At 43.6% G+C, this 13,580-nt stretch overlaps 1 protein-coding gene across 4 annotated transcripts in view; it reads left to right on the forward strand.

Annotated features, from left to right (window-relative positions):
* Positions 1–7,923: 7,923 nt before the first annotated feature.
* Positions 7,924–13,580, forward strand: part of Mct1 (Monocarboxylate transporter 1) — an 80,516-nt gene continuing 74,859 nt past the window's right edge. The window contains exons 1-2 of one of the 4 annotated variants that reach the window (XM_070105162.1): positions 7,924–8,187; positions 10,011–10,276. In XM_070105162.1, the coding sequence (XP_069961263.1) occupies positions 10,129–10,276 (148 nt within the window). In that variant the 5' untranslated portion in view covers positions 7,924–8,187; positions 10,011–10,128. Of the gene's footprint in view, positions 8,188–10,010; positions 10,277–10,512; positions 10,565–13,580 lie in introns of those variants that run through there. The other 3 variants (XM_070105161.1, XM_070105163.1, XM_070105164.1) reach the window with 3 other exon arrangements.

A 13,580-nucleotide genomic window follows, 5' to 3' on the forward strand; every position in this document is an offset into this window, starting at 1 on the left:
ACTTCTCCAAGGTTGATGGACTGATATCTTTATTTCACTATTACACCGCTTCCACTGTATTTGACTGAGAAAGCCGAATGCGTGGGCAAAACAATTCATCAGTGAAGATACCCAACTGTTGCACATGTGTCTTAAATATTCAACATAACAGAAGAACGCCCACAAGTGTAGCAAGAGATCCCTACACCGCAAAGTAGAAATTGCTGGCGCTTCGGCTACATTGGAAAAATACTGCAATTCAGTGGTAGAATGCCCTGTCTGTGGTGTTGCAGACCATACAGTCCATCCTGCATTCACTGTCCCTCATCTTAACTGCAGAGAGAGACAGATGGCATATTCTTGCCATGTCTTAAGAGAAAGAACTGTTGTTCTTGAGAAAAGGAATGTCTTTTAGGCCATGACAGTTTCCCATCTGTGTCTTCAAGGAAGAATTCCACGGCTGTCTGTAACCCTTCCACAGTCACCTCTGTAACCCTTCCACAGTCACCTCTGTAACCCTTCCACAGTCACCTCTGTAACCCTTCCACAGTCACCTCTGTAACCCTTCTACAGTCACCTCTGTAACCCTTCCACAGTCACCTCTGTAACCCTTCCACAGTCACCTCTGTAACCCTTCCAGTCACCTCTGTAACTTCCACAATCACCTCTGTAACCCTTCCACAGTCACCTCTGTAACCCTTCTATAGATCCTCTGTAAACCTTCCACAGTCACTAATGTAACCCTTCCACAGTCACCTCTGTAACCCTTCCACAGTCACCTCTGTAACCCTTCCACAGTCACCTCTGTAACCCTTCTATAGATCCTCTGTAAACCTTCCACAGTCACTAATGTAACCCTTCCACAGTCACCTCTGTAACCCTTCCACAGTCACCTTTGTGACCCTTCCGTAGGTCATCTGTAACCCTTCCACAGTCACCTCTGTAACCCTTCCACAGTCACCTTTGTGACCCTTCCGTAGGTCATCTGTAACCCTTCCACAGTCACCTCTGTAACCCTTCTATAGATCCTCTGTAAACCTTCCACAGTCACTAATGTAACCCTTCCACAGTCACCTCTGTAACCCTTCCACAGTCACCTCTGTAACCCTTCCACAGTCACCTCTGTAACCCTTCTATAGATCCTCTGTAAACCTTCCACAGTCACTAATGTAACCCTTCCACAGTCACCTCTGTAACCCTTCCACAGTCACCTTTGTGACCCTTCCGTAGGTCATCTGTAACCCTTCCACAGTCACCTCTGTAACCCTTCCACAGTCACCTTTGTGACCCTTCCGTAGGTCATCTGTAACCCTTCCACAGTCACCTCTGTAACCCTTCCACAGTCACCTTTGTGACCCTTCCGTAGGTCATCTGTAACCCTTCCACAGTCACCTCTGTAACCCTTCCACAGTCACCTCTGTAACCCTTCTATAGATCCTCTGTAAACCTTCCACAGTCACTAATGTAACCCTTCCACAGTCACCTCTGTAACCCTTCCACAGTCACCTTTGTGACCCTTCCGTAGGTCATCTGTAACCCTTCCACAGTCACCTCTGTAACCCTTCCAGAGTCACCTTTGTGACCCTTCCGTAGGTCATCTGTAACCCTTCCACAGTCACCTCTGTAACCCTTCCACAGTCACCTTTGTGACCCTTCCGTAGGTCATCTGTAACCCTTCCACAGTCACCTCTGTAACCCTTCCACAGTCACCTCTGTAACCCTTCTATAGATCCTCTGTAAACCTTCCACAGTCACTAATGTAACCCTTCCACAGTCACCTCTGTAACCCTTCCACAGTCACCTTTGTGACCCTTCCGTAGGTCATCTGTAACCCTTCCACAGTCACCTCTGTAACCCTTCCACAGTCACCTTTGTGACCCTTCCGTAGGTCATCTGTAACCCTTCCACAGTCACCTCTGTAACCCTTCTATAGATCCTCTGTAAACCTTCCACAGTCACTAATGTAACCCTTCCACAGTCACCTCTGTAACCCTTCCACAGTCACCTTTGTGACCCTTCCGTAGGTCATCTGTAACCCTTCCACAGTCACCTCGGTCCAACCCATTTTAGGTCTAAGGCTTTGAGGTCCCAACCTCACCATCTCTTACTATTCCGTCTTCATCGTCTAACATCGTTTTACATCTTCCTTCACTTTCCTACACCTTCTTACATCTTTTATGTAGTTTTACATCTTCACGCCTCCTCTTCTTATCTAAATCATTGCCACATATCTAAAGCCTAAATATTTCAGGAAAAATCGGTTTCAGCCTTCAGAGCCAAATGACCTTCCATAGTCTTAGAGTCAGTCAGCTGGAGGGCCTGTCACCTAAGGTCAAGCTTCAGGGAGCCCATAACAGTTCTAGCTTCAGGGAGCCCATAACAGTTCTAGCTTCAGGGAGCCCATAACAGTTCTAGCTTCAGGGGCACCATAACAGTTCAAGCTTCAGGGAGCCCATAACAGTTCTAGCTTCAGGGAGCCCATAACAGTTCTAGCTTCAGGGAGCCCATAACAGTTCTAGCTTCAGGGAGCCCATAACAGTTCTAGCTTCAGGGGCACCATAACAGTTCAAGCTTCAGGGAGCCCATAACAGTTCTAGCTTCAGGGAGCCCATAACAGTTCTAGCTTCAGGGAGCCCATAACAGTTCTAGCTTCAGGGAGCCCATAACAGTTCAAGCTTCAGGGGCACCATAACAGTTCAAGCTTCAGGGAGCCCATAACAGTTCTAGCTTCAGGGAGCCCATAACAGTTCTAGCTTCAGGGAGCCCATAACAGTTCTAGCTTCAGGGAGCCCATAACAGTTCTAGCTTCAGGGGCACCATAACAGTTCAAGCTTCAGGGAGCCCATAACAGTTCTAGCTTCAGGGAGCCCATAACAGTTCTAGCTTCAGGGAGCCCATAACAGTTCTAGCTTCAGGGAGCCCATAACAGTTCAAGCTTCAGGGGCACCATAACAGTTCAAGCTTCAGGGAGCCCATAACAGTTCAAGCTTCAGGGAGCCCATAACAGTTCAAGCTTCAGGGAGCCCATAACAGTTCAAGCTTCAGGGAGCCCATAACAGTTCAAGCTTCAGGGAGCCCATAACAGTTCTAGCTTCGAGCACCCCATAACAGTTCTAGCTTCAGGGGCACTATAACAGTTCAAGCTTCAGGGAGCCCATAACAGTTCAAGCTTCAGGGAGCCCATAACAGTTCTAGCTTCAGGGAGCCCATAACAGTTCAAGCTTCAGGGAGCCCATAACAGTTCAAGCTTCAGGGAGCCCATAACAGTTCAAGCTTCAGGGGCACCATAACAGTTCAAGCTTCAGGGAGCCCATAACAGTTCTAGCTTCAGGGAGCCCATAACAGTTCAAGCTTCAGGGGCACCATAACAGTTCAAGCTTCAGGGAGCCCATAATAGTTCAAGCTTCAGGGAGCCCATAACAGTTCAAGCTTCAGGGAGCCCATAACAGTTCAAGCTTCAGGGAGCCCATAACAGTTCAAGCTTCAGGGAGCCCATAACAGTTCAAGCTTCAGGGAGCCCATAACAGTTCAAGCTTCAGGCAGCCCATAACAGTTCAAGCTTCAGGGAGCCCATAACAGTTCAAGCTTCAGGGAGTCCATAACAGTTCAAGCTTCAGGGAGCCCATAACAGTTCAAGCTTCAGGGAGCCCATAACAGTTCAAGCTTCAGGGAGCCCATAACAGTTCAAGCTTCAGGGAGTCCATAACAGTTCAAGCTTCAGGGAGCCCATAACAGTTCAAGCTTCAGGGAGCCCATAACAGTTCAAGCTTCAGGGAGCCCATAACAGTTCAAGCTTCAGGGGCACCATAACAGTTCAAGCTTCAGGGAGCCCATAACAGTTCAAGCTTCAGGGGCACCATAACAGTTCAAGCTTCAGGGACACCATAACAGTTCAAGCTGGTAATGGTGGTAGTAGTAGTGGTAGTAACTTACATAGAGAGTACTGGTAGTAGAGTACATACAGATTACTGGTAGTAGAGTACATATAGAGTACTGGTAGTAAGGCACATATAGAGTACTGGTAGTAAGGTACATAGAGAGTACTGGTAGTAAGGCACATATAGAGTACTGGTAGTAAGGTACATATAGAGTACTGGTAGTAAGGTACATATAGAGTACTGGTAGTAAGGTACATATAGAATACTGGTAGTAAGGTACATATAGAGTACTGGTAGTAAGGTACATATAGAATACTGGTAGTAAGGTACATATAGAGTACTGGTAGTAAGGCACATATAGAGTACTGGTAGTAAGGTACATATAGAAATGCTGGTAGTACTGGTAGCAAGGTACATTATAGAGGTACTTGTAGTGCTATTACTTGTAGTACTGGTAGTGCTGGTAGTACTGGTAGTAATGGTATTAATGGTAGTACTGGTAGTAAGGTACATAAAGAAGTGCTGGTAGTACTGGTGGTACTGGTAGTAGGGTACATATAGAGGTGGTAGTACTGGTAGTAGGGTACATACAGAGGTGGTGGTAGTACTGGAAGTACTGATAATACTGGTGGTCCTGGTAGTATTGGTAGTGCTGGCAGTACTGGTAGTATTGGTACATACAGAGGTGTTCGTAGTACTGGTAGTAGTGATAGTGCTGGTAGTACTGGTAGTGCTTGTAGTACTGGTAGTAGTGATAGTGCTGGTAGCACTGGTAGTGCTGGTAGTATTGGTACATATAGAGGTGATGGTAGTACTGGTAGTGCTGGTAGTATTGGTACATATAGAGGTGATGGTAGTACTGGTAGTGCTGGTAGTATTGGTACATATAGAGGTGCTGGTAGTATTGGTACATATAGAGCTGCTGGTAGTACTGGTAGTATTGGTACATATAGAGGTGCTGGTAGTATTGGTACATATAGAGCTGCTGGTAGTATTGGTAGTGCTGATAATACTAGTAGTGCTGATGGTGCTAGTAGTGCTGGTAGTATTGGTACATTTAGAGGTGCTGGTAGTACTAGTAGTGCTGGTAGTATTGGTACATATAGAGGTGCTGGTAGTATTGGTACATAATGAGGTGCTGGTAGTATTGGTACATATAGAGGTGCTGGTAGTATTGGTACATATAGAGGTGCTGGTAGTGCTGGTAATACTGGTAGCGCTGGTGGTACTGGTAATGTTGGCAGTGCTCGTAGTATTGGTGTTGCTGGTAGTACTGGTATATATAAAGGTGCTGGTAGTACTGGTACATATAGAGGTGCTGGTAGTACTGGTACATATAAAGGTGCTGGTAGTACTGGTACATATAGAGGTGCTGATAGTACTGGTACATATAGAGGTGCTGATAGTACTGGTACATATAGAGGTTCTGGTAGTACTGGTACATATAAAGGTGCTGGTAGTACTGGTACATATAAAGGTGCTGGTAGTACTGGTACATATAAAGGTGCTGGTAGTACTGGTACATATAAAGGTGCTGGTAGTACTGGTGCATATAAAGGTGCTGGTAGTGCTGGTACATATAAAGGTGCTGGTAGTACTGGTACATATAGAGGCGCTGGTAGTACTGGTACATATAGAGGTGCTGGTAGTACTGGTACATATAAAGGTGCTGGTAGTACTGGTACATATAAAGGTGGTGGTAGTACTGGTACATATAAAGGTGCTGGTAGTACTGGTACATATAAAGGTGCTGGTAGTACTGGTACATAGAGGTGCTGGCAGTACTGGTAGTACTGGTACATATAGAGGTGCTGGTAGTACTGGTACATATAAAGGTGCTGGTAGTACTGGTACATATAGAGGTGCTGGTAGTACTGGTACATATAGAGGTGCTGGTAGTACTGGTACACATAAAGGTGCTGGTAGTACTGGTACATATAGAGGTGCTGGTAGTACTGGTACATATAGAGGTGCTGGTAGTACTGGTACATATAAAGGTGCTGGTAGTACTGGTGCATATAAAGGTGCTGGTAGTACTGGTACATATAAAGGTGCTGGTAGTACTGGTACATATAGAGGTGCTGGTAGTACTGGTACATATAGAGGTGCTGGTAGTACTGGTACATATAGAGGTGCTGGTAGTACTGGTACATATAAAGGTGCTGGTAGTACTGGTGCATATAAAGGTGCTGGTAGTACTGGTACATATAAAGGTGCTGGTAGTACTGGTACATATAGAGGTGCTGGTAGTACTGGTACATATAGAGGTGCTGGTAGTACTGGTACATATAAAGGTGCTGGTAGTACTGGTACATATAGAGGTGCTGGTAGTACTGGTACATATAGAGGTGCTGGTAGTACTGGTACATATAGAGGTGCTGGTAGTACTGGTACATATAAAGGTGCTGGTAGTACTGGTACATATAGAGGTGCTGGTAGTACTGGTACATATAGAGGTGCTGGTAGTACTGGTACATATAGAGGTGCTGGTAGTACTGGTACATATAAAGGTGCTGGTAGTACTGGTACATATAGAGGTACTGGTACATATAGAGGTGCTGGTAGTACTGGTACACATAAAGGTGCTGGTAGTACTGGTACATATAGAGGTGCTGGTAGTACTGGTACACATAAAGGTGCTGGTAGTACTGGTACATGTAAAGGTGCTGGTAGTACTGGTACATATAAAGGTGCTGCTAGTACTGGTACATATAGAGGTGCTGGTAGTACTGGTACATATAGAGGTGCTGGTAGTACTGGTACATATAAAGGTGCTGGTAGTACTGGTACATATAAAGGTGCTGGTAGTACTGGTACATATAAAGGTGCTGGTAGTACTGGTACATATAAAGGTGCTGGTAGTACTGGTACATATAAAGGTGCTGGTAGTACTGGTACATATAGAGGTGCTGGTAGTACTGGTACACATAAAGGTGCTGGTAGTACTGGTACATATAAAGGTGCTGGTAGTACTGGTACATATAGAGGTGCTGGTAGTACTGGTACATATAAAGGTGCTGGTAGTACTGGTACACATAAAGGTGCTGGTAGTACTGGTACATATAAAGGTGCTGGTAGTACTGGTACACATAAAGGTGCTGGTAGTACTGGTACATATAGAGGTGCTGGTATTACTGGTACACATAAAGGTGCTGGTAGTACTGGTACATATAGAGGTGCTGGTAGTACTGGTACTTATAGAGGTGCTGGTAGTACTGGTACATATAGAGGTGCTGGTAGTACTGGTACATATAGAGGTGCTGGTAGTTCTGGTACACATAAAGGTGCTGGTAGTACTGGTACATATAAAGGTGCTGGTAGTACTGGTACATATAGAGGTGCTGGTAGTACTGGTACATATAGAGGTGCTGGTAGTACTGGTACATATAGAGGTGCTGGTAGTACTGGTACATATAGAGGTGCTGGTAGTACTGGTACATATAGAGGTGCTGGTAGTACTGGTACACATAAAGGTGCTGGTAGTACTGGTACATATAAAGGTGCTGGTAGTACTGGTACATATAGAGGTGCTGGTAGTACTGGTACACATAAAGGTGCTGGTAGTACTGGTACATATAGAGGTGCTGGTAGTACTGGTACACATAAAGGTACTGGTAGTACTGGTACATATAGAGGTGCTGGTAGTACTGGTACATATAGAGGTGCTGGTAGTACTGGTACACATAAAGGTGCTGGTAGTACTGGTACATATAAAGGTGCTGGTAGTACTGGTACACATAAAGGTGCTGGTAGCACTGGTACATATAGAGGTGCTGGTAGTACTGGTACACATAAAGGTGCTGGTAGTACTGGTACACATAAAGGTGCTGGTAGTACTGGTACACATAAAGGTGCTGGTAGTACTGGTACAAATAGAGGTGCTGGTAGTACTGGTACATATAGAGGTGCTGGTAGTACTGGTACACATAAAGGTGCTGGTAGTACTGGTACACATAAAGGTGCTGGTAGTACTGGTACACATAAAGGTGCTGGTAGTACTGGTACATATAGAGGTGCTGGTAGTACTGGTACATATAGAGGTGCTGTGGTATTGATGGCTCAGTAGACGCTGAACCTTGGTCGAGGGAGGACGCGCTCTGCTCGCTCCACAAGAGACCACCCATGTGCCACCTGGATCAAACCCACACCCCCCTGGTGGCTTCCAACCCCAAGCCAGCACCCTCCAGAACCCAGGGGGCGAGTGGCAACCCAGTTGAACCCCGCAGAACCCAGGGGGAACCCAATCAGTGACTTGTAAACAAAGCCAGTGGGAAATTCCGAGTGATACTCAGTGTGTAGTTCAGATCTTCATATATACCTCTCCCAGGGGGTATATATCCCTCTTTTCTAGTGTATATCCCTCCTGGGATAACCCACAAGCCTTAAGCCACTATATTAAGCCAGTGGAAATTTCCTAGACGCATTTACTAATTCTTTTTTTTTTACCCGTTCATATATACCTCTCCCAGGGGGGTATATATCCCTCTTTTCTGGTATATATCCCTCCTGAGGTATCCCTCTAAGTCACCATATAACCCCTGTTGGAATTTCTTAGACGTAATATTCAATTCTTTCATATATACCTCTCCCAGGGGTATATATATCCCTCCAGGGATACCCCTAAGTCCCCACACCAAGCCTGGTATATCTATAATAGATCCAGCCCCGATAGATACACTACGTCATTAACTACCTTAAATATACCATAAATATCTATTGGTATATATTGAGGGAGGAGGTATAACCTGGGCATGATGCCAAGGTATGCCCTGGACCAGAAATATATGTATGGTATGAGGGTATAGTCAGTGTGTATACTGTGTACAGGTATTTACGCAGTTTTAAAGTCACAGACGGTATATATGTGGTGTATATACCACTATGTATTTATGTAGTATATCATACCCTCAATATATACCTCATATCTCAAAATATACCCCAAGAAGCTATCGTTTCTCATTGTAAAATGTAAACTCGTGTGATACTTGGTATATACCTGAGTATACCTCCCTGAGTATACCTCCCTGAGTATATCTCCCTGAGTATACCTCCCTGAGTATACCTCCCTGAGTATACCTCCCTGAGTATGCCTCCCTGAGTATACCTTCCGTGAGTATACCTCCCTGAGTATACCTCCCTGAGTATACCTTCCGTGAGTATACCTCCCTGAGTATACCTTCCGTGAGTATACCTCCCTGAGTATACCTCCCTGAGTATATCTCCCTGAGTATACCTCCCTGAGTATACCTCCCTGAGTATACCTCCCTGAGTATACCTCCCTGAGTATACCTCCCTGAGTATATCTCCCTGAGTATACCTCCCTGAGTATACCTCCCTGAGTATATCTCCCTGAGTATATCTCCCTGAGTATACCTCCCTGAGTATACCTCCCTGAGTATACCTCCCTGAGTATATCTCCCCGAGTATATCTCCCCGAGTATATCTCCCTGAGTATACCTCCCTGAGTATACCTCCCTGAGTATACCTCCCTGAGTATACCTTCCGTGAGTATATCTCCCTGAGTATACCTCCCTGAGTATACCTCCCTGAGTATACCTTCCGTGAGTATATCTCCCTGAGTATACCTCCCTGAGTATACCTCCCTGAGTATACCTTAGCGTTCTTAAGTGACTTTTACAGTGACCCCCACTTACACCACAACAGTGAAAGTGATTAGATAACTTTATTCACCGCAAGGTTTCACTGTTATTTAATCTGAAGGTTTCCTAGCCTAGCCAGGCTTCCAGCCTCGTTATATATACCGTCTGGAGGGATATATATATACCTCAGTATAAGTGTCTTTGCAGTGCTGCCCACTGCAGTGAAAGTTTCTTAATTAACAAATTCCTCCCATTAAGTTCCACTGAAATTAAATTTAGAGGCTTCCTAGCCAAGCCAGGCTAATATATACCTCATATATACCGTCTAGAGGGATATACACCTCAGTGTCTTTACAGTGCCCACTGCAGTGAACGTGCTTAAATTAACCAATTTCACCCACTTAGGTTCCACTGAAATTAAATTTAGAGGCTTCCTAGCCAAGCCAGGCTAATATATACCTCATATATACCGTCTAGAGGGATATACACCTCAGTGTCTTTACAGTGCCCACTGCAGTGAACGTGCTTAAATTAACCAATTTCACCCACTTAGGTTCCACTGAAATTAAATATTTAGGTATAATAGCCTCGCCAGGGTAACATATTCCTGATATATACCCCCCTAGAGGGATATATACTGGGTGTAGGTATACACCCAGGTTAGAGGGAGGATGACTGTACCTCAGCACGAGACACAGCCAAGAAAGGGAGATATGGAGGGACAGGAAGACGGTAATATAGTCAAAAGTATGGGCAGTCCTCCTGATGGTGGATGGGGATGGATGGTCGTATTTGCTTCCTTCATGATACATGTGTTGGGTGAGTATGTATACCTTTGTATTAACTTATGTATACTCTAGCGTGGCTGTATGTATGTGTGTGTATATATACAGGTGTATATCTCAGGCTGTATATACACAGGCTGGATGGTCGTATTTGCTTCCTTCTTGATACATGTGTTGGGTGAGTATGTATACCTTTGTATTAACTTATGTATACTCTAACGTGGCTGTATGTATGTGTGTGTGTGTATACAGGTGTATATCTCAGGCTGTATATACACAGGCTGGATGGTCGTATTTGCTTCCTTCTTGATACATGTGTTGGGTGAGTATGTATACCTTTGTATTAACTTATGTATACTCTAACGTGGCTGTGTGTGTGTGTGTATACACTGGCTGTGTGTGCATATACACAGGTGTATATCTCTATGTATATACACAGGCTGGATGGTCCTATTTGCTTCCTTCATGATACATGTGCTGGGTGAGTATGTATACCTTTGTAGTGGTATAAACCTTGGTAATAAATACCGACAAGTTGGTTTAGAAAGACACGTAAGCAAACACTATGACATATTTATTAGAAAACGTTTCGGTCCTGGGACCTTGATCACTTCTAACATGATCAAGGTCGAACATTAAAATGGTATAAAATACCGACAGGTTGTTAGGTAAGACACATATGCAACAGTTAGGCGAAACGTTTCGAAATAAAGATACCTAAATGATCAAGGTCCCAGGACCGAAACGTTTTCTAATAAATATGTCATAGTGTTTGCTTACGTGTCTTTCTAAACCATACCTTTGTATTAACTCGTGTATACTCTTAAGAGGTGTATATGTACACTGAGTGTATATACACTGAGAGGTGTATATGCATTGAGAGGTGTATATCAGTGTATATACATTGGTGGGTTTAGAAAGACACGTAAGCAAACACTATAACATATTTATTAGAAAACGTTTCGGTCCTGGAACCTTGATCACTTCTGTGATCAAGGTTCAAGGACCGAAACGTTTTCTAATAAATATGTTATAGTGTTTGCTTACGTGTCTTTCTAAACCAACTTGTCGGTATTTATTACCAAGGTTTATACCATATACATTGGTAATTTACATTAATCACTATTTTAGATATTATAGTATTCTTGACTGATTACATTATAGTATTCTTAACTGATTACCCTGGTGCAGTAGATAGTCTTTAAGCCCCATTAATGAGTCCACCATTTGCCTTGTATAGCAGACATAAGAACATAAGAACATAAGAACGAAGGAACACTGCAGAAGGCCTACTGGCCCATGCGAGGCAGGTCCAAGTCTCCTACCGGCTTAAGCCAATGCACCCAACCTAGTCAGGTCAGGTCACATTGACTTAAGGGAGGAACACGGCAACCGACCTGGTAGCACAAGCTATCAGGTCCAACTCACACCCACCCACATCCACTCATGTATTTATCCAACCTATTTTTAAAGCTACACAACGTTCTGGCCTCTATAACGGTACTTGGGAGTTTGTTCCACTCATCCACAACTCTATTACCAAACCAGTACTTTCCTGTATCCTTTCTTAATCTGAATTTTTCCAACTTAAAACCATTGCTGCGAGTCCTGTCTAGGCTAGATATTTTCAGCACACTATTTACATCCCCTTTATTTATTCCCGTCTTCCATTTATACACCTCAATCATATCCCCCCTAATTCTACGTCTTTCTAGAGAGTGCAGATTCAGGGCCCTTAGTCTATCCTCATAGGGAAGGTTTCTGATACATGGGATCAACTTTGTCATCCTCCTTTGTACATTTTCCATAGCATTTATATCCATTCTGTAATACGGTGACCAAAACTGTGCAGCATAATCTAAATGAAGCCTAACCAAGGATGTATAGAGTTGAATAACCTGAGGACTCCTATTATTTATGCTTCTTGATATGAAGCCAAGGATTCTATTAGCTTTATTGCGAACACTTATGCACTGTTGTGTTGGTTTCAGATTACTGCTAACCAGAACTCCTAAATCTTTTTCGCAATCTGTAATATTAAGATCTACATTATTTAGTTTATATGTGGCATGGTTATTGTCCTGTCCAACATTTAGAACTTTGCATTTGTCTATATTAAACTGCATCTGCCACTTCTCCGACCACTGCATCAGTCTATTCAAATCTTCCTGGAGTGCTCGAATGTCCTCGTCAGAATGAATTCGACGGCCTATTTTGGTGTCATCGGCAAACTTGCCGATGTCGCTCTTCATGCCCTCATCTATGTCGTTTATGTAGATTGTGAACAGCAGGGGGCCCAACACTGACCCCTGTGGAACACCGCTCGTGACGCTTCCCCACTCTGATTTCTCCCCATTTATGCAAACTCTCTGCTGCCTATTTGTCAACCATGCCTCTATCCAGGAAAAAATTTCTCCTCCTATTCCATGTGCCTTAATTTTCCTCAATAGTCTCTGATGTGGGACCCTGTCAAAAGCCTTACTGAAGTCCATATACACAATATCATATTCATTACCATGATCTACCTCCTCAAATACCTTAGTGAAAAAAGTTAATAAATTCGTAAGGCAGGAACGCCCCTTTGTAAAACCGTGTTGAGATTCGTTGATTAATTTATGCTTTTCAAGGTGGCTACGAACTGCCTCGGCAATTATTGATTCCATAAATTTTCCCACTATGGAGGTAAGGCTTATTGGTCTATAGTTCGAAGCTAAGGACCTGTCACCTGCTTTAAAAATAGGTATCACATTTGCCATTTTCCACTTATCTGGCACCATGCCAGTTTGTAGCGATATGTTGAAAAGATTAGTCAAAGGTTTGCTAAGCTCCTTTTTACATTCCTTTAGAACCCTTGCATACAGTTCATCAGGGCCTGGGGATTTCTTAGGTTTTAATTTATCTATTTGCCTAAGGACCATGTCACTTGTGACCCTAATCGTGCACAGTTTATTCTCGTCCTGTTCTACATAATTTATCATTACTGGAATATCGCTGGTATCCTCCTGTGTAAAAACTGAGAGGAAGTATGTGTTAAAAATTCTACACATTTCCTTATCACTGTCAGTGAGCTGACCCGAGGAACTTTTGAGTGGGCCTATCTTGTCCCTGATCTTACTTCTGTATACCTGAAAGAATCCTTTTGGGTTAGTCTTCGATTCTCTTGCAACTTTAACCTCATAATCTCTTTTTGCTTTTCTAATTCCCTTTTTTATTTCTCTCTTTAACTGAATATATCGATTTCTTAATTGCCCCTCTCCTCTTTTGATTTGCCTATATATGCCTCTCTTTTGACCAATCAGATATTTTAATCTATTGTTCATCCAATTAGGATCATTTTT

This window comes from Cherax quadricarinatus, chromosome 97 (genome assembly GCF_038502225.1).
Source record: "Cherax quadricarinatus isolate ZL_2023a chromosome 97, ASM3850222v1, whole genome shotgun sequence".
Classification (NCBI taxonomy): Eukaryota; Metazoa; Arthropoda; class Malacostraca; order Decapoda; family Parastacidae; genus Cherax; species Cherax quadricarinatus.